Source organism: Nyctereutes procyonoides, unplaced genomic scaffold, assembly GCF_905146905.1.
Source record: "Nyctereutes procyonoides isolate TBG_1078 unplaced genomic scaffold, NYPRO_anot_genome, whole genome shotgun sequence".
Lineage (NCBI taxonomy): Eukaryota > Metazoa > Chordata > Mammalia > Carnivora > Canidae > Nyctereutes > Nyctereutes procyonoides.
The window spans coordinates 38,052,895-38,071,915 of record NW_026575133.1 but is presented as its reverse complement, the minus strand read 5'-3'; the positions used below and the strand labels follow the sequence as shown (position 1 = coordinate 38,071,915).

Below are 19,021 nucleotides of genomic sequence, written 5' to 3'. Positions count from 1 at the left end.
TCCTGCACCGAGTCTGAGGGTTTAGGCCGCCCAGGCCAGGGGCACGAGAAGCGAGAGAGTGAGCGAAGCCCTTTACTCCAGACCAAGCATCTGGCCCACGGTCAACTAGTGACAGTTGCACAACACGCCTGGGTCCCCGGGTGTGTGTTTCTCTGCCTTCCTGCCTGCCCTCCCGCAGGCTGGGCCCCATCCGACAACTTCCAGAATCCAAACCTGGCTCCCGCCTGCACCTGCCCTTGCGCCCCGACGTCTGACTCCGGTGTTAACTAGCGGGCAGCCGGGCAGAAAGGCCTGGCACTGTCAACATGCTTGCTTCCCAAGCTGTGACACCACTTTGATTTTCGGGGCAGAGCACTGCGCACGGCTCCGATGGATGCTTCGAGTCCGCCTGCCGCGGTGACGGTGCCTTTGTCTGGGCATGGGGGAGCTGTGATTTATGTCATAAGCTCGCTGTGAAACCTTTGCCTCAGTAATTCTGAGCTCCGTGGGTGTCTCTTTACATCTATTTAAAGCACGGCTGCTGCCCACGGACGGCGTGCTCTGTGACATTCCCTGGTGCCTCTGTGTACGCCCCGCCACGGCGCTGAGTCTTGCCTGCAGAGCATCTTTGTGGCTCGTTTCAGTGTTTGCTGCGCACTCCCCGAGTCTGCTGAGCAGAGTTGGGTCTGTACCTTTGATGTCCAGAGTGGCGATTAGACCCCTTCCCCGGCGGACCACTTGCGGGGACCCGGTGGGGGGAGGGACACGCTGCTGCCTGATTTCCCGAGTTTGCTCTGTTTGTCCTGGGGCTGCAAGAACAGGGACACTTGGATCTTTGTTTACAGGATGCTGGGTGCTTGGTGGTAAATGCCTTCCCCTTTGAAACCTGCTCCAGACCTGAGCACTGGTGGCCTTGGGCCCCATCGGCAGTCCTTCGTGGATGCCCCCTGGAGGTGTGGGGGACTTCAGCGTAAAGAAGTCGGATCCCCATTCCCCAAGATGTAACTGGCAGGCCCCTGTGCCCTGGGGTTGCTGAAATCCCCTTCATTCATTCAACAAACACCGACTGAGGGATTGCAGGTGCAGGCACCGCGCTACGTGTGTGTGTAGGTGTGTGTGTGTGTCTGTGTGTGTCTGTGTGTGACAATGGTGGCAATGCTTTTTTGTGAACACCTCCAAATATTAAGATATTTCAAGGAAGCTCCAATTCCTTCCCCAATGGTGTTAAATAGCTGAGAGATTCATTTTCACTTCCAGGAGCCAAGCACTTCTCATAGCCTCTTGGTCCCTGCTATAACAAACAACCTCCAAATTCAAACCTCCCTGCAGCCTGCAGCCCCCACTGACCATGCTCTATTCACTTGTTCGCTGACAGGTGTGGGGAAATCCCAGGATAGAGCCCCTGGAGGCCCAGAGGGGAGGCACTGAGCCTTGCCCTGCATCTCGAGGTCAAGCTAGGGTAATTCTTACAGCTCTGAGGACCGAGTTCAGACACTAGAGGTCCTGTCTCCAGGGATGATGTCCATGGGGCTGCACCTAGGACTTGGAAGTCTACAAAGATCACACAGACTGCATGATTCCAAGCCTAACACAGGACTGTTACTAGTCACACCTGAAATATATTGACTTTTTCTTTTAAAGAACTGGCCCCAAATTTTCTCACTTTTTAAAAAAATAAAAGATTGTATTTATTTATTTGAGAGAGATAAAGGACCAGTGGAGGAGAGAGGCAGAGGGAAAAGCAGGCTCCTCATAGAGCAGGGAGCCCGATGCAACGGGGTAGGGGCCTCGACCACAGGACCCTGAGATCATGCATGACCTGAGCCGAAGGTAGACGCTCAAACGACTGAGGGACCCAGGCACCCCCAATTTTCACTGTTGGTCCATCACGTAAAGTCATTTGTTTTGCTTGTTTCTTGTTCCTTCCCTATGCAGTTTCATGCCAGGAAGGGTGAAGTGAGCATCTTGATTTAATGCAAACATGGCATGAACTGGAGGGGCAGCAGGTGTGTCCCATTTCCATTTTATCAGTTGATGAACTAAGACCGCTAATATTGGGGCACATTACAATGTAAATGATGGCTACAGAGGTAAGTGTTAGAGGATATATAAAAAAATGCTGATGTTTCTTCCCATTCAAGAGCCTGTCATATTGAAATCCTACATTAGTGGAGTGCCACGGAGAACTCAAAGATACTAGGAGGGGTAGAAAAAACCCTGTCACAGTGTTTGTGAGGTGAGGACACACCCAGGGGAGTCGTGCGGGTGGTTTTTTTCCCCCCTTTCACCTATGTTTTAATAGACACAAGCGTTACTCTGCATGCATCTCCGAGGCAAAGTTGGCATTTGAGGGAGATGTGTGCATTTCACTGTTTCAGACCATCCAGAGCGCTGTCCTAAAGCAGAAGCTTTTCAGCCATTTGTTCAAAACTTACCAGGCCAAGGTATGTCTCCTGCACATGATCAGTGAGTCCCGGGATAATTTTTAAATCGAGCACCCCCAATTTGACACCTAAGGGAATCTTTCCCTTCCATGGAGTCTTTTTTTGGGAAGATCAACTCTTACTGCAACCCACATTTGGAAACATTTCCCATCTTTGAAATACTTTCTCTGATGGACAAGCTTTACTTTTCCTCTTTGTCATTTCAGGACAGGCCTGCCATGTGGACAAAGTGGCAGGCCGGCTCAGAGTCAAGCCTGCAGAGTGGGGCTGAGGTCCCAACGCCGCCCTGATCCTGAACCGGCCACTCCATCCGGTTGAAACCCATGGAAGGAGAACCTCAGGTGAGTGGCCTATTTCCCACGAGTGGTGGTTTGGATTGAACGACGGGGATCTGCAAACGCGTCAAGCTCTTTCATTAATCTCATAAGCGAGGCAGGTGGTCCGACTGAACATTTCGTTTCAGATCAAACACTGGGCGGACTTTGCCTACCAGTTACACCGAAAGATAAGCTGCCACAACATTTTGAGCCGTGATGTCACCCAACTAAGTGCCTGGTGTCCCCGGGGTAACCGATTTTCTCTTTTAAAAATTATTCTTTAAGGGGCACCTGGGTGGCTCAGGGGTTGAGCGTCTGCCTTTGGCTCAGGGCATCATCCCGGGGTCTTGGGATTGAGTCCCGCATCGGGCCCCCTGCATGGAGCCTGCTTCTCCCTCTGCCTGTGTCTCTGCCATTCTCTCTCTCTGTGTCTCTAATGAATAAATAAAAACCTTAAAAAAAATTATTATCTAAGTAGGCGCCACACCCAAGGTGGGGGCTGGAGCGCACGACCTTGGGATTAAGGGTCACCTGCTTGGGTCATCTGTTGCACCGCAGGAGCTAAGGGGGCGACTGAGCCTCCTAGTGACTCTGGCCTCGGGGCTTCTGGGGGTCCCCGAGCCTCCAGGTGCGCCCCCGAGCCCAGCGGCCTGGGCCTCACCTGGGAGCCAGGGAGAGATGCGCTCCCCGCCTGCTGCACCTGGAGGGCTGCATCCCGGCGAGTCCCCCGGGGTGCGGGGGTGCTGCGGGGCCCCTTAAAGCGTGAGAGGCCGCAGGCCCGCCCCGGGCCCTCTTACCTTGGGGAAGGCGTCGGGCCACACGGTGGGGGAGCCGTGGTTGAGCAGCGCCTGCACCGTGCGCTGCGGCGCGGCCTCGGGGGCGCAGGCGGCCGCCTGCAGCGCGCGGGCCAGGGGCGAGGCCCCGCCGTAGTCGAGCGCGCCCGGGTCGGCGCCGTGCCGCAGCAGGAGGCGCGCCAGCCCCGCGCGCGCGTGGCCGCAGGCCTTGTGCAGGGGGCTGCGCTCGTCCTCGTCGCGCGCGTCCGCCGCCGCCCCGCGCCGCAGCAGGAGCGCGCACAGGTGCAGGCGGCGCGCGCGCTCCTCGGGCCGCCCGGGCTCCCCGCTCGCCGCGCTCAGGGCCGTCTCGCCGCGGCCGTTCCTCGCGTCCACGCGCGCGCCGCGGCCCAGGTAGAGGCGCGCGTGCTCGTCCAGGCCGCGCTGCGCCGCCACGTGCAGCGGCGTGTCCCGGCCCGCGCCGCCCACGCGGTGCACCCACGCGCCGTGCTCCAGCAGCGCTCGCGCGCACCTGCGGGGAGGCCGGGGAGGGCGGGGCGGGTCACCGTGGGCGCCCGGGGCGTCCCCTCCGCGCGCGCCCCCCCGCCCGCACCTCCCTGCGCGCTCCCCGCGCCCTCGCCTGCGGGGCCACCCCTGCGGGCCTTGGCTCCCTGGAGGGCGGGGCCTGGGGGTTCACGCTGAGCTGGGGGCGGGGTGGGGGTGAGGGTCGGGGTGGGGGGGCGCGACGATGAGCTTGTGCCCCCCTCCGCCCCGCCCGCGGGGTTACAGACGATGGTTACAAGCTCGGAGCCTTGGCTAAGGGGCCGTAGGTGAGAGCGCAGTGAGAGCGCACCTGGAAACCCAGCAACTGCGCTGCTGGGGAGTGACCCCAAAGATGCAGACGCAGGGAAACGCCGGGACACCTGCACCCCGATGTTTCTAGCAGCCATGTCCACAGTAGCCACACTGTGGAAGGAGCCTCGGTGTCCATCGACAGATGATGGATAGAGAAGCTGGGCTCTCTGTACACAATGGGATATTCCTCAGCCATTAGAAACGACAAATCCCCACCATTGGCTTCGACGTGGGTGGAACTGGAGGGTATGATGCTGAGTGAAGCAAGGCAATCGGAGAAGGACAAACATTATATGGTCTCATTCACTCGGGGAATATAAAAAATAGTGAAAGGGAATAAAGGGGAAAGGAGAAAAAATGAGTGGGAAATATCAGAAAGGGAGACAGAACATGAGAGACTCCTAACTCTGGGAAATGAACTAGGGGGGTGGTGGAAGGGGAGGTGGGAGGGGCATGGGGGTGACTGGGTGGCGGGCACTGAGGGGGCACTTGATGGGATGAGCACTGGGTGTTATTCTGTATGTTGGCAAATTGAACAGCAATAAAAAAATAAATTTAAAAAAAAGATTTTATTTGGGCAGCTCGGGTGGCTCAGCGGTTTAGCGCCGCCTTTGGCCCAGCGCGTGACCCTGGAGACCCGGGATCAAGTCCCGCATCTTGGCTCCCTGCAAGGAGCCTGCGTCTCTCATGAATAAATAATGAAATTAAAAAAAATATATATAAAGGTTTTATTTATTTATTCCTCGGGAATAATAATAATGGCCTCGGGAAATTTGGTTCGCCCAACAGTCCAATGATGAAGGTCTGCTCCTCCCTCCTTGCCCTCTGATAGCGACTCCAAACGTCGTCAGCCACTGCTCCCTGTCCAGTTCTCCTGTCGTCTCTGCCAGCCCTGGGGTCCTGCTTCATCCAGATCTCGGGCTCTCTCAGGAGCAGCCACCCAGCCTGCCTGCTGCCCACGAGTCCACCCTGACACCCATTAGGATCTGTTTCTGCAACCGTCCTTCCCCCATATGTCTGGGGAAGGAAGTCCCTCTTGATGGTCTGGCCCCAGATGTAGTCATGTCCTGCCTCGGCGGGCCGGGGACGTGGGGAGGGGGTCTTGCTCTGTTCTTTGCCTTTTCCTTGTCACCCAGCTGCTCTGCATTTCAACTGGCCACCCAGTGCCGTGGACTCCACCTCCTTAAGCATCACTGGGGCGGCTTCCTCCCTCTGCTCCCACTGGCACTGCCCTTAAGGCCCACATCATTTCCTTTTTCAAAAAAGATTTTATTTATTTATTCATGAGAGACACACGCAAAGACACAAGCAGAGGGAGAAGCAGGCTCCCTGTGGAGAGCTCGATGTAGGACTCGATCCTAGGACCCGGGATCACACCCTGAACGCATAACCACTGAGCCACCCAGGCGTTCCACGGCCCACACCGTTTCTTGCCTGAGCCTGAGCCAGACTCCTACTCTGTCCCCTGCTCCCATCCAACACGCTCCATACCACCCAGAAAGAGCCTTTCCAGCATGAATCAGACATGCACCAGCTGAAAAGCCAAGGGCTCCTCCTGCCTGCTGCAGAAAGCTCGGCTCCTCTCCCCTAGCCCCTCTCCCCGCCTCCAGACCCAGGACGCCGCCTGCCCCAGCTCCCCTGGGCCTCACCTTTATTTCCTGGTGCTCTATCCTGTGCTTCTATCCTGCCTATGTGTCATTCTTAGAACACACCTGCTGTGTCGTGCCCTCAACGCTTTGGCATGCTGCTCTTTCTGGGGTGCTGCGCCCCATCTGACCACGCATGCATTCCTCACGTCCCCTCTTCTTCCCCTCCGACGCCTTCCCAGTGCCACCAGCAGAGGGTCACACCTCTGTATGGTCATATTCGGGCATTAAGTGCCCCGGCATAGCATTTATCACACCATGTTTCAAATGTTCATTAGCACATCTGACTCCTAAGACTGGTGGCTCCTTGAGTGTTGAAAAAAATTTTTTTTTCATCTCTGTGCTTGGTGCCCGTGGCAGAGCTAGCCCACAATTTGTATTCCCTGAAAGCACGTTGCACGAAAGCAGCTCGTTAATGAACATCTTTCAAGCTCTCCTCCGGGCTGCTGCTGTTTCTCCTGTTATTTACCTGGCCCGGCTCCGAACGAGATCACCCATGGAGGGTTTCCAGGCTGGAAGTGGGTGCCCTTAAATCCATTCGTATTTCTACCCCGGGACTCCCAGTATTTTAAATCCTGTCTATTTCTCCAGCCTCCCTATCAGCAGTATCTGGAGAAGTGGTCTGTCTTGGGTGAAAAATCTTTACAAACAAGTACAATTGGATGTGAAATGTCCTTTGGGACAATAACCAGCTAAAAGAGGATGCAAATTTTACAATCAGAGTGCTTCAGAGCAGCTTCCTCTTTGCCTCTCTGGGAGGCATTTCGAGCAGTGCAGCAGGAGGTTAGAAATCAAGGGTTCTGTCTCATTTTGCCGCTGAGCCTGTGTGTGCTCACAAACAATCACAAAACATTTCCTTCTCCTATTTTTTTTTTTAAAGCAGCCCCGCCTCTCCGAAGAAGTCCCCCGGGGCAATACAACTGGGCTCTTTTGCATGTCCAGAGCCTAACTGGCTGATGGCCGGGTTGCTGTTTGCAACAGGCATACCCTTCAGAAGAACCAGGGCACCCACCCACCCTCTGGAGGGCTGCAGGTGCCCTTTTTCATTTTTAATGAAGAGCTTCTAATTGGCTAAGCCTTGGCACTTCCTTCGAGCAGGTAATGATGTAAGTTGCAGACCACAGGTGTGAGAGAACTAACACAAACAATTGAGGGAGGCAGATGTCTGGTGGCTCACACTGGGCAGTCATCAAAAATGAAGGTGTGGGAGCCTGTTTAATGGCATGGAAAGCTATTTGCGGTGGTTATGTGAAAAGATTAGGTACAAAACAGCAGTGAACAGCCTTGTTTTTCTTAAAAAAGAAAAAAACAGCAGACACATACAGGCATGGAAAGCAAGCCCAGGAGCATACAGGCCAATGTGTTTACCTACGGATGATGGGGTGAGGGGTGCTTTTATGTCCTCTTTGCTTGCCTGTATTTTCAAAATTTCCATAATGAATCGGAGTTAGAGAAGGGAACATCTAGAGACGCCCACTATAACAAACCCATCCCCCGCCGGCTGCAGCAGTTCGTGGATTTTAAGAACGTCAGCTGAGCTTTCCAGGTCCCTGGAACGTGCTCCAAGTTTCCATGGCTCTCCGTCCAGGTGCAAGCCACCATCTCAGAAAGTATGTATGGCCAGTACCTCCGAGAAGGAGAACCTGAAAGAGCGGGCAGGGGCCGTGAGAAGCGGAGCGGTAAGTGATGACAGTCTTGGGGCACCTCCCGGACCTGACCTGTGGATTCAGTGTCTCCGGTGGAAGAAGAAATGGCCCAGCGAGGAAAGCACCATCCGAGCTTTTGCTGGACTGTGTGGGCCACTCGGCGGCTTTGGCTGAGTCCTTTCCTTTGGGGCAGCTTCGGGGAGCAGGTTTCCTACTCTCCTGACGGGCGAATCAGGAAGGCCTGGGGCCGGGGTGGGGCCATCACTGTGGGGAGCCAGGGGTATGAGCCCACCTAGGAGATGTCAGAACCACTGGTCTCTATCTTGCAGGGATTAAGGAGACACTGTGCTGTCTGAACGGCCTCCGATACAAAGCAGCTTGGGCAAACACTAACACCCCCCATTCCTCATCGCTGTCTTTGATCGTGGGGACAGGCCCATACAGGGGCCCGGGGTTCACAATACATAGAACACGAGCTTGAGCCAAAAGGCAGGAGTTAGTAGAGATGAGCCTATCAAGGGCTGTTGACTTCACATCATCTTATTTCTAAGTGGGGAGCCCATGTCCCACACACGGCTCCCACCCTGAGGCCCCACGTGGTCACCTCCCAGGTGTGGAAGTCCACACCAGTACTTGGGCTTTCCTGCCGTTTACTCGCTCCGTCCCGGGTGACAGCACCTGCCAAGCCTCCCTGCATCCCGTGAGACAGTGCCTGCTCAAGGCTTCCCTTCATCCGAGCTGTCCACACTCCTCCTCGTTACTCGGTTTACACAAGGCCCTCAAAAGTGGGATCTCACAGCCCCTGGACAAGAGCTGAGAGGTCCCGAGTACTTGATTTTAACATTTATTTTTAAAAAATGTTATCTGCAGGTTTTGCAACAACTCTGCACTCTGGGTGGCATTGGTGGGTGGGAAAATTGAGGCTTAAAAGACCAGTGACTTGCATAAGGGCCATAGAGCCAAGTCTTCCTCCCCTGGCTCGAAGCTCTCAGCCATGCCACCCGCCGGCTGCCTCTTCCTCCTGGTATCATCTGTTAGGCACTCTCTCCGTGCCAGGCACTGTGCGAGGCATCTTCCAGAAGTTATTTCTGGACTCTTCTGTTAGTGTTTCATGCATTCATTCACTCATTCAGTAAAAGGGAACACCGTGCGTACTGTGGACGGTACTGTCCTCAAGGCAGGGAGAAGTGTGTGCTGTCTGAGCACTTCACGAGAATTTCTAGACAGACTTGGGGCAGGACCCAGATGGAGGGTCAAGGCGAGGGAGGTCATCGGCCTTGTGGACTTGGTGTTGCGGGGCCGGAGCAGCAACCTGCTTCTCACCCAGACGTGCTAGCATCTCTGCACGCGAGGTCTCATTCTCCCCAGCTGGACTCAGTTTTTGAGGTTTGGGCGATGATCTCGAGGGTAGGGACGTGGGTGATGACGGTGAGCCCACCCACAGCCAGCACATCTGGCTTGGGATATGAACTCCAGCCATCACTGGATAATAGCATGGTCCAGCCACCCCCTGACACTGGACCGAAGGAGCGATGCAACAAAGAGCGAGGAGGCACTCTCCAAAATCACGTGATATTCAAGATTCAGAAACATCACTTAATCTTCCTCGCGGGGAGACAGACAGGGCTTCTAGGCGCTTCGCTGGTGTGTTAAGCATCTGCCTCTTGAGCAGCGTTTCCTATCGCCGGGGGCCGCCAGAGCCCTTGGACAATCCCGGTGCCCTTCACCGTCCTCCTTACACGACTGCTGCCCATGACTACTGACAGGCAGAGGGGGTTTCACACCAGATGATGTGCGCGGTGAGTGTTATGAACCAGTCTGGTTAGATCATCGTTGCTGCTATGTTTCCTTCTTACAACTGACATGCAGGCAGATGGGCTGGAGACACGTCCCCAGGGTAGGGTGGCCGGACCCCCAAGACCGGGTCCGTGGGAAGGGGGTGGGAGCCACCGACTGAGCGCTGGGCGAGTGCCAGCCTGTGGGGGGCAGGGGCCTCGGGAAGAGACTTGGGAGGAAAATAGAGCCGTGTTTTCTAATGAAGCCCTGGCAAGGGATTTCCCTCCCGCGGTTAGACTCCCGAGCTGGCTCCGAATGAAGGACGGGGAAGCCACTGCCCCAAGACTTTGATGGAAGAGCGGTTCCACTTTATTTCCCTGCACCTTCTGCTGAGGCTCTCCTTCGGGGACCTGCCACCCGCCCCTTTCTGTTCTGTGGTTTCTTCTCTTTCTTCAGGGATGCTAAGCTGTGAGACTAATAGGCATAAGTGTTTACGATCGAAATGGCGGATGTGAACGGACAAATCCTTAAGGGTAGGGGGAAGATTGAGAGAGATCGGCCGGCCATTCCCATCCTTATGGTTTCTCTTGGAGCTATGGCCACCACTTCAGTTTTTTTTCTGAAGTGATCGATGGTTGTGGCTGTGATGATATTTTGGGCAAATTCTCCCCAGATTGCAAGCGAAACCCTGCACCCTGGCAAACAGAAATGATTGAAGGAGCACAGTGGGACGTCAGTTCCACTGTTTGCCTCCCTTGCCCCTTGCCCCAGTGTCTGACTTTCTATAAGCTTCATTTGTGTCCCTTCCTCAACAAGAAATGGACAACCTCTCTCTCCTCCCCTGGTCCCAATACACTGGATGAGGAGGAAGGCCCAGAAACATCAGAATGATGAGCAGAATGAAGAATAGGCAAAAGAAGAAGGAAAAGACTCAACTCCCCTTTTAAGGAGGGGTAGGAATAAGGTGGGAGAACTTTGAATCGGATGAGAGAAAAGTTTTATGTGTGTGTGTATACACACGAATGCATGTATGGATGGATTTTTAAGGTGAGGGAAACTTTGCATACAGAGGAATGCACAGGTCGTAAGACTACAGTTCTATACATATTGACAAAGGAATACACCTGTGTAACGTCTCAATCAAGACGTAGAATATTTCTTTTTTTTAAGATTATTTATTTATTTGAGAGAGAGAGAGAGAGAGACAGTGTGTGCATGTTTGTGCAAGCAAGCAGGGAGGAGAGGCAGAAGGAAGTGGGGGAAGCAGGCTCCCCACTGAGCAGGGCCTCCATCCCAGGACCCTGAGATCACGACCTGAGCTGAAGGTAGATGCTTAACGGACTGAGCCACCCAGGCCCCCCCAAGACGTACAGTATTTCTATCTCTCCAAGAAGTTACCTTGTGTTTGCCTTAAGTCATCACCCCCCACAGGCAACCTGGTTTCTGATTTCTCTCATGGTTGAGTCTTGTCTTTTCTAGAATTTTCTCCATTTTGGTGTCTGACTTCTTTTGCTCCGCATGATGCCTCCAATATTCATCCTATTGTTGCATGTTTAACATTTTTTTTTTATTTCTGACTCATATTTAATTGAATGGACATACTATGACTTTCAAATTCCCTCCTCTATTGATATGGACGGATATTTGGGTATTTCTGGTTTTTGGCTCTTGTGAATAAAGCTGCTATGAACGTCATTGTGTAAGTTTTCTTGAGGACATATTTTCTGATTTCTCTCGGGTAAATATCTAGGAGTAGAACTGCTGGGAGGTGTATATTTAACTTTAAAAGAAACTGCCAAACATTTTTTATTATGCCCTCCCAGCAACAATGTACAAGAGTTCTGGTCGTTCTGCGTTCTTGCCAAAGTTCAGTATTTGTCAGCGTTTTTGACTTTAGCCATTCTATTGGGTGTGAAAGAGTAAATTTTTCTTTGTGGTTTTAATTTGCATCTTCCAGATGACTAATGATGTTGAGCACCTCTTCATTGGCTTATTGGCCATTTGTATGTCTTTCTTGAAGTGTTTGATCAAGGCTTTTGCCCAGAGGGTAAAGGTTTGATTTGGCCTGCATTACCTCTTTTCATTCCTGACAATGAGTTGTAGATGTTCAAATAGGACTTGACAAGTGACCAGAAAGCTGACAAATATGCCTGAGAGGCCATCCAGGGTCAAGGAAGGGGCATAAACTTGTGATGGAACTAGTCTGAAAGGCGGTGGCTAGAGGTGAACAGAGCTACTTCCTGACTATACACAGTTTTTGAAGAGAACTTAAGTGAACCAGAGAGAGGTCATCGTTCAGCATTTGTCTTTATAACAAGACTTGGATTTTGACAATTTCCACTGTGTGCCACCTCACTAGCAAAACACGGGCCCACGATGAGCCTCAGTTTCCTGATCTGTAGACTGGGGATAACCGTGCCTTGCAGGTCTGCTGGAGGACTGTAGGCAGTAAGACAGTTGCAAGTGCTCAGGAATGGGTGATGTTCTGCACAGAATCAGATCACCTGATGGGGGTGACACCTTGCTTTCTGACACCTTGCTCTTTAGTATCCTTATGATGCCTCATAACTCCTTTTGGGTCAGGCCACGTTTTCTCCCCTCTATAAATCACTCACTTATCTAGGGTGTGGAAAGAGTGGACAGTTTTCTGGATGATGTATCAATGCCTGTGAGCCTGGCACCTTGTACGGGTAGGTATTTCTTCCTGTTATCCGGTGGAGACTTTTGGGGCTGGTGTGAGTACTTTGAACAGTTATCCATGCTTGAACCTGAGCAGAAAGTGCCTTTCTTGCCTCAGGAAAGAAAAGTAATACCCACGTTCGTTCTCTCTGCTCAGATTTCAGCCTGCCTGGTCTGAGCTAGAAAAGCATTGTCTCATGACTTTCTTCAATGATTTTTAAGGTAATTAGCTGCTTTCACAGGTTCAATGCTGGCTTATGATTTTTTTTTATCAAGTTCAATGAACCTACCTGAGGCCAAAAAAAAGTAAACATGCATGCTTTTTACAAATATGTTCATGAAGGAAGCGAGTCCTCCTCACTTCTGTTTAAGTCAAGATAACTTTAGATGAAAAAAAGAATCAGGACTTTCCTAATTCTTTTCTCATTTTAATTATTTCAGAATTTAAAAAAGGGTCAAGGAGAGGAGTCTGATAATAAATAGGGCGAGGCTGACATGCAGGCTACTAACGTGAAGAGAGTAACTTTACTGGAACTTTTCTTTTTGGGAAAATCTCTTCAAAAGGCTCCTAGATTAAAGCTTCGATATCCCTTTTTGTGTGTTGAATTCTGAATTCTGAAGCTTGCTGGTTGGAAGGAAGCACAGATAATTTTTCTTTTTTAATCCCAGGAACTCAGAGACTCAAAGGTTTTAAAGTCCTGCACCCATGGTGAATTGCTGACTAAAAGGGGTTGGAGCAGAAGTGGGTCCCTAGGTGTGGAGACCATTGTCATCAAGAGTAAGAAAATGAAATGGCTCTGTATGTAGGTCAACGACCCCCTCTCTACTGTACGGTAAAAAAATTAAGGATGACCTAAAATCTACTATGTATAAAAAGATTCTGGAGAAAGTAGCTCTTTCTTGTCAAAGTGATAATATGTTTATACTACCTGAAGCCAGACCTCCTCGGAGTCTAACTTTAGGGGGACTCTTTAGAGCTGAAAAGCTGTGGTCGAAACCCCAAGCCCTTTCTGACATCTATTACCTTTTTATCCTTCAAGGTAGTTGGCTATGTTATTGTAGAGGTGTTCAATGGAATCTGCCAGCATTTCCCATTATAATCATTGATATCGAAGGGATTCTAAGTCAGCTGTTGCATGGTTCTGCCTGAACTTCTGGTATATTCATCACTTATCTCAAACTTTCCCCCAATCACCATGATTTAAATAAGTCAAGACTGTCAAATGAATTCACCGGGGAGAAAGATTCACATAGAGAGACATGTAGAGGCAGGAGAGAAATGAGAAAAAGAAGAGGAGGAGGAGAAAGAGGAAGACAAAAGACAAGAGATTTAAAAAGCTCCACATTAATACAAAGGCACTTTAAAAGTCCTTATTAAGAAATGTTCTGGACTTATATGATTTCTGAAAAACTAACTCAAGCCAGGAAGTTACTTTCAATCACACAGTGTACGAGCTGTGGCTCTAATGGTCTGCATATACCTCAGCTCTTTATGATATCCAAATGTGAGCTTGTTGGCTTATTGGAAGAGCTATTGATGGGATTCACAATAATTTGTACTCTGAGTAGGTGTTTCTATCTCACTTCTTAGTAAAAAGCAATATTTTTCTGATGTTGTAAAGTGGGAGGTTGGAGCCTAAGGTGTGAAGCTGACTCAGTTTTAAAAACTCTTTTTATTTTAAAACTATTTTAGATTTATAGAAGAGTTACACAGGTAGCACAGAGAATTTCCAACTGCCCCTCACTCAGCTTCCCCTAAAGTTAAGCAAGGAAGTGGAGAATGCCTGCAGCTGAAGATAAAAATGGATCACAAGGTTTGAACGTAGCAACATGATTGGTAAACACCGAATTGCTTGACTTCTCAAAGGGCCTCTGCGCTCCTAGACTGGGGCTCATGAGGGGATCCCAGACAGAGCCCAGTGGACTCCCAGAATTGAGGAGGTGGATCTAGGATTCTGGGGAGGCCAAGGCACGTAGTGTTTGCAAGGCGAAGTACTGGGCAGAGAGTGTAGTTACAGAGAGAGAACTTTCCAGAGGGTCCCCTTGAGTATGCATTTGAGTACTGATTAGTGCATATGTGTGAGGGAACTGGTCAAGACTGGAGAAATAGGCCCACCCAAAAGGATTAGAGGGAATCATGCCCATAATATGTTCAGGTTCAGGAATAGTGCCTGTCCTCATCAACCAGAGTGTAAAACCTCATAAATAATGGGCCATGAGGACACCTGCACCCCAACGTTTATAGCAGCAGTGTCCACAATAGCCAAACTGTGGAAGGAGCCTTGGTGTCCATTGAAAGATGAATGGATAAAGAAGATGTGGTCTATGTATACAATGGGATATTCCTCAGCCATTAGAAAGGACAAATACTCACCATTTGCTTCAGTGTGGATGGAACTGGAGGGTATTATGCTGAGTGAAGTAAGTCAATCAGAGAAGGACAAACATTATGTGGTTTCATTCATTTGGGGAATATAAAAAATAGTGAAAGGGAATAAAGGGGAAAGGAGAAAAAATGAGTGGGAAATATCAGAAAGGGAGACAGAACATGAGAGACTCCTAACTCTGGGAAATGATCAAGGGGTAGTGGAAGGGAAGGTGGGTGGGGGGATGGGGTGCTTGGATGACGGGCACTGAGGGGGGCATTTGATGGGATGAGCACTGGGTGTTATGCTATATGTGGGCAAATCAAACTCCAATAAAAAAATATACCCAAAAAACCCCCTGACATTCTTTAAGAAACCTGACAACAACATACATATGGAGAATTAAGTATACATGTTAGGAATTTATTATTTATTGAATCCCCTAGAATCACCATAAATATATTTCTATATATATGAAAAAAAATAATGGGTCATGGGTTACAGTACTAAGAAGGGTATTGTCTCAGTAGTGGGGAAAAAATTAATCTTAGACCAAATACTGCTCTGCTCCTATCTAACAAACTTTTAAAGCAAGACCCAAAAAGATTATAAAGTATTTCCAAGTAATTTTACATTCCAGACCAGAGATCAAGAATATGGATAGGGATACAAAAATATCCAACACCCAGTGAAATAAAGAAAAAAAAAACTCAGTCAATTAAAACTGACCTAGATGATAGAATTAGTGGATAGGTAAAACACTTATTACACCAATTTTCATGTTTGGGAAGCTAGAGGAAAGACAGAACATATTAAGTAAATGTGTTGGTCTTCTAAAGTTGAAAACCATGTCTGAGATGGAAAATACACTGGATGGGAATAATGGTAGAGCAGGTATTTTAGAACAAAAAATAAACTAATTACAGAAGAAAAAAATGAACAGAGCATCAGTGAGCCTGTGGAGCAAGGTCAAATGGTGTCATATACTGTGTAATTGGGGTCCCTATAAGAGAGGAGGGGATCATGTAGAAAAAATGTGAAGAAATATTTGCCAAAACGTTTCCAAATTTGATGAAAAGTATGAGCCCACAGATCGAAGAAACCCTCTGAATCTCAAGGACAAGAAACATGAACATTGAAACACATTATTATCCAATTGCTTATAATCAGTGATAAGGAGAAAAGATTTAAGCTAGGAAGAGGACATTATTACAAAAGAACAAAGATAAAGAAGACAGTAGATTTCTCATTTAAAAAAAATGCAAGTTGAAAGACAGTGGATTTATGTCTAAAACACCAAAAGAAAAAAACTCTGCCAACTCAGAATTCTCTACCTAACAAAGCACCTTTCAAACACTCAGGTGAAATAAAGACTTTTACAAATATACAGACCCTGAAAGGATTCATCACCAGCATATCTTCACTGTAAAAAATATTAAAGAAAGCCCTTCAAGCAGAAGGAAAATGATACTAGGTTACTAGATTAAATCTTTGATTTTCGGGATCCCTGGGTGGCGCAGCGGTTTGGCGCCTGCCTTTGGCCCAGGGCGCGATCTTGGAGACCCGGGATCGAGTCCCACGTTGGGCTCCCGGTGCATGGAGCCTGCTTCTCCCTCTGCCTGTGTCTCTGCCTCTCTCTCTCTCTGTGACTATCATAAATTAAAAAAAAAAATCTTTGATTTTCTTTTTTTTATTATTTACAATAGTCATACAGATACAATACATACAATACATACAATAGCGAACTAATGCAGTTAGAAAAAGATATGCTATGATAACACTGTTCAGAAGAAATCTATATTCACATCAGACTAGATATATTAATATGAGACTAAGTAGATTTTATTTTTTCAAATTTACTTATTTTATTTTTTAAAGATTATTTATTCAAGAGTGAGAGAGAGAGAGAGAGCATGCAGGGTAGAGAGGGGCAGTGGGAGAGGGGGAGAGAATCTCAAGCAGACTTCACACCAAGTGCAGAGCCTGACATGTGGCTGAGATCACAATCTGAGCAGAGTCCGATGCTTAACCAACTAAGCCACCCAAGTACGCCAAGGCTAAGTAGATTTTAGAGCAAAGAATGTTACTGGGTGTCATATGCAACTGATGAATCACTCAACACTACCCCTGAAACTAATATTACATTGTATGTTAATTAACTTGACTTTAAATAAAATCTAAAAACACATCTTTTCATAGAGGTCAGTTCTTCAACAGGTCATAACTGCTAAACATTCATGTACCTAATAACAAAGCTTCAAAATATTTGAAGCAAAAACTGATAGAACTGTAGAGAGACAAATCCAAGATTTGTCAGAGATTTCAACATCTCTCAACAATTTGTAAATCAAGTGGGCAGAAAATCAGTAAGGTTATAGAAGACTTAACACCATTAGGCAACTTGACTCAGTTGACATTTATAGAATACTCCTCTCAACAACTGCAGGATACAAATTCCTTTCTGGTGTACACGGAACACTTGCTAGGACCAAATATATTTTGGATAATAAGACTCAAATTTAAAAGGAGTAAAGTAGGGATCCCTGGGTGGCGCAGTGGTTTGGCGCCTGCCTTTGGCCCAGGGCGCGATCCTGGAGACCCGGGATCAAATCCCACATCGGGCTCCCGGTGCATGGAGCCTGCTTCTCCCTCTGCCTGTGTCTCTGCCTCTCTCTCTCTGTGACTATCATAAATAAATAAAAAAAAATTTAAAAAAATATAAATAAAAGGAGTAAAGTGATACAAAGTAAGTTCTCTAATCACATGCAATTAAATTAGAAATCAATACTATATATCTGGAAAATACCCAAATATTTGAAAACTAAATAACACACTTCTACACAACTATGATTCAAAGACAAAAATCAAGAGAGAAATTAGAAAGAATTTAAAACTGATTAAAAGTGAAAATGTCATATTAAAATTTGTGGGATTTAGCTAAAGTAATACATAGAGGGACATATATAGCACCAAAAGCCTATATTAGAAAATTAAAAAGAATCATCAAATCAATGACATTAGTTCCTATCTTCAGAAATTAGAAAAAGGAGAGCAAACGAAATTCAAGAAAATCAAAGAAGGGAGGGTAATAAAGACCATAGGGGAGGTTTGTGAAATGGAAAACAGTAAAACTTGGGAATGTTAAGTATGATAGGTAAATTAAGTTTTTAAAAATTTCACCTAATGGTTTTCTTTTTACGTACGTTTCTTTTTCATTTTATTACGGTGCCAAAGAAAACCAAAAAAAAAAAAAAAAAAAAAAGTAAAAGAAAAAAGAAAAATTGGCTTAATCTAAGAAGCACTCTAGGTTGGTGTTCTATATTTTCAAGTATAGTGCATAAAGAATGTGTTAAATGTAACTGTTTACGCGGATTTCAATTAGACATAAGTGTATAATAAAGCCTTTGTGTATTTATAAAAACAAACAAATCAATAAAATCAAAAGCAAGACTGATCAGGGAAGAAAATAAAGGAAACAATATAATGAATTTGAATATGAATGAGAGTGATGATACTACTATAGATTCTACAGATTAAAAGGATAATAGAGAACAATTTATGCCAATGAATTCAACAATGTAGATGAAAGAGCTAAGTCTCTTGAAAGATACAAGCTATCAAAGCTCACTCAAAAGAAGAAATATTTCAAGTAGCAAACTATAGCTATTACAGAAATTGAATCAATAGTTTAAAAACCTTCTCACAAAGAAAACTCTAGACCCAGATAGCTTCAGTGATGAATTCTACTAGACATTTAAGAATGAAATGATAACAATTTTATACTAGCTAGATACTACAAGAAAAGAAAATTATGGACAAATATCTTTCATGGACATAAATGCAGATTAAAAAAATTTTCCATCTAATCCAAACCCAAGAATTTATTTAAAAGGATAATACTCTGGATCGAGTGTAGTTTATCTCAAGAAGGCAAGGTTGGTTTAACATTTGAAAAACAATCACTGTAAATCATCATATTAACCAAATAAAAACCACACCATATGATCATTTCTAAATGTGCAGAAAAAGCATTTGAGAAAACTCAATATCCATTCATAATACAAACTCTCAGCAAGTCAAGAATAGAAGGGAGCTCTCTCAATCTGAAAAAGTTCATCTATAAAATCCAATGTTTAATATCATACTTAATGTTGAAAAACTTAATGCTTTCCTCTGAGATCAAGAATAAGAAAAGTTTTCTGCTCTTTACCACTTCTATTCATCATTGCACGGGAGGTTCTAGTCAGTGCAATAAAGCCAGAAAAAGGAATAAAATGCATCAATTGAAAAAGAAGTAAAACTTTATTCAAAGATCACATGGCTGCCTACATAGAAATCTTAATGGAATTCACAATGAGTTAGGAGAACAATTAGAGAGTTTAACAAGGTGAAAGCCCTGCAGGCTTTTTTTTTTTTTAAATAGAAATTGACAAACTGGTTTTAAAATTTATATGGATGGACACCTGGATGGCTCAGAGGTGGAGCATCTGCCTTCGGCTCAGGGCGTGATCCCGGAGACCTGGGATTGAGTCCCACATCGGGC

At 47.3% G+C, this 19,021-nt stretch overlaps 1 protein-coding gene across 1 annotated transcript in view; it reads right to left on the bottom strand.

Annotated features, from left to right (window-relative positions):
- Positions 1–19,021, bottom strand: part of ASB18 (ankyrin repeat and SOCS box containing 18) — a 61,504-nt gene that overhangs the window by 16,717 nt on the left and 25,766 nt on the right. The window contains exon 5 of the mRNA XM_055300188.1: positions 3,538–4,042. Within this exon, the coding sequence (XP_055156163.1) occupies positions 3,538–4,042 (505 nt within the window). The remainder of the gene's footprint in view (positions 1–3,537; positions 4,043–19,021) is intronic.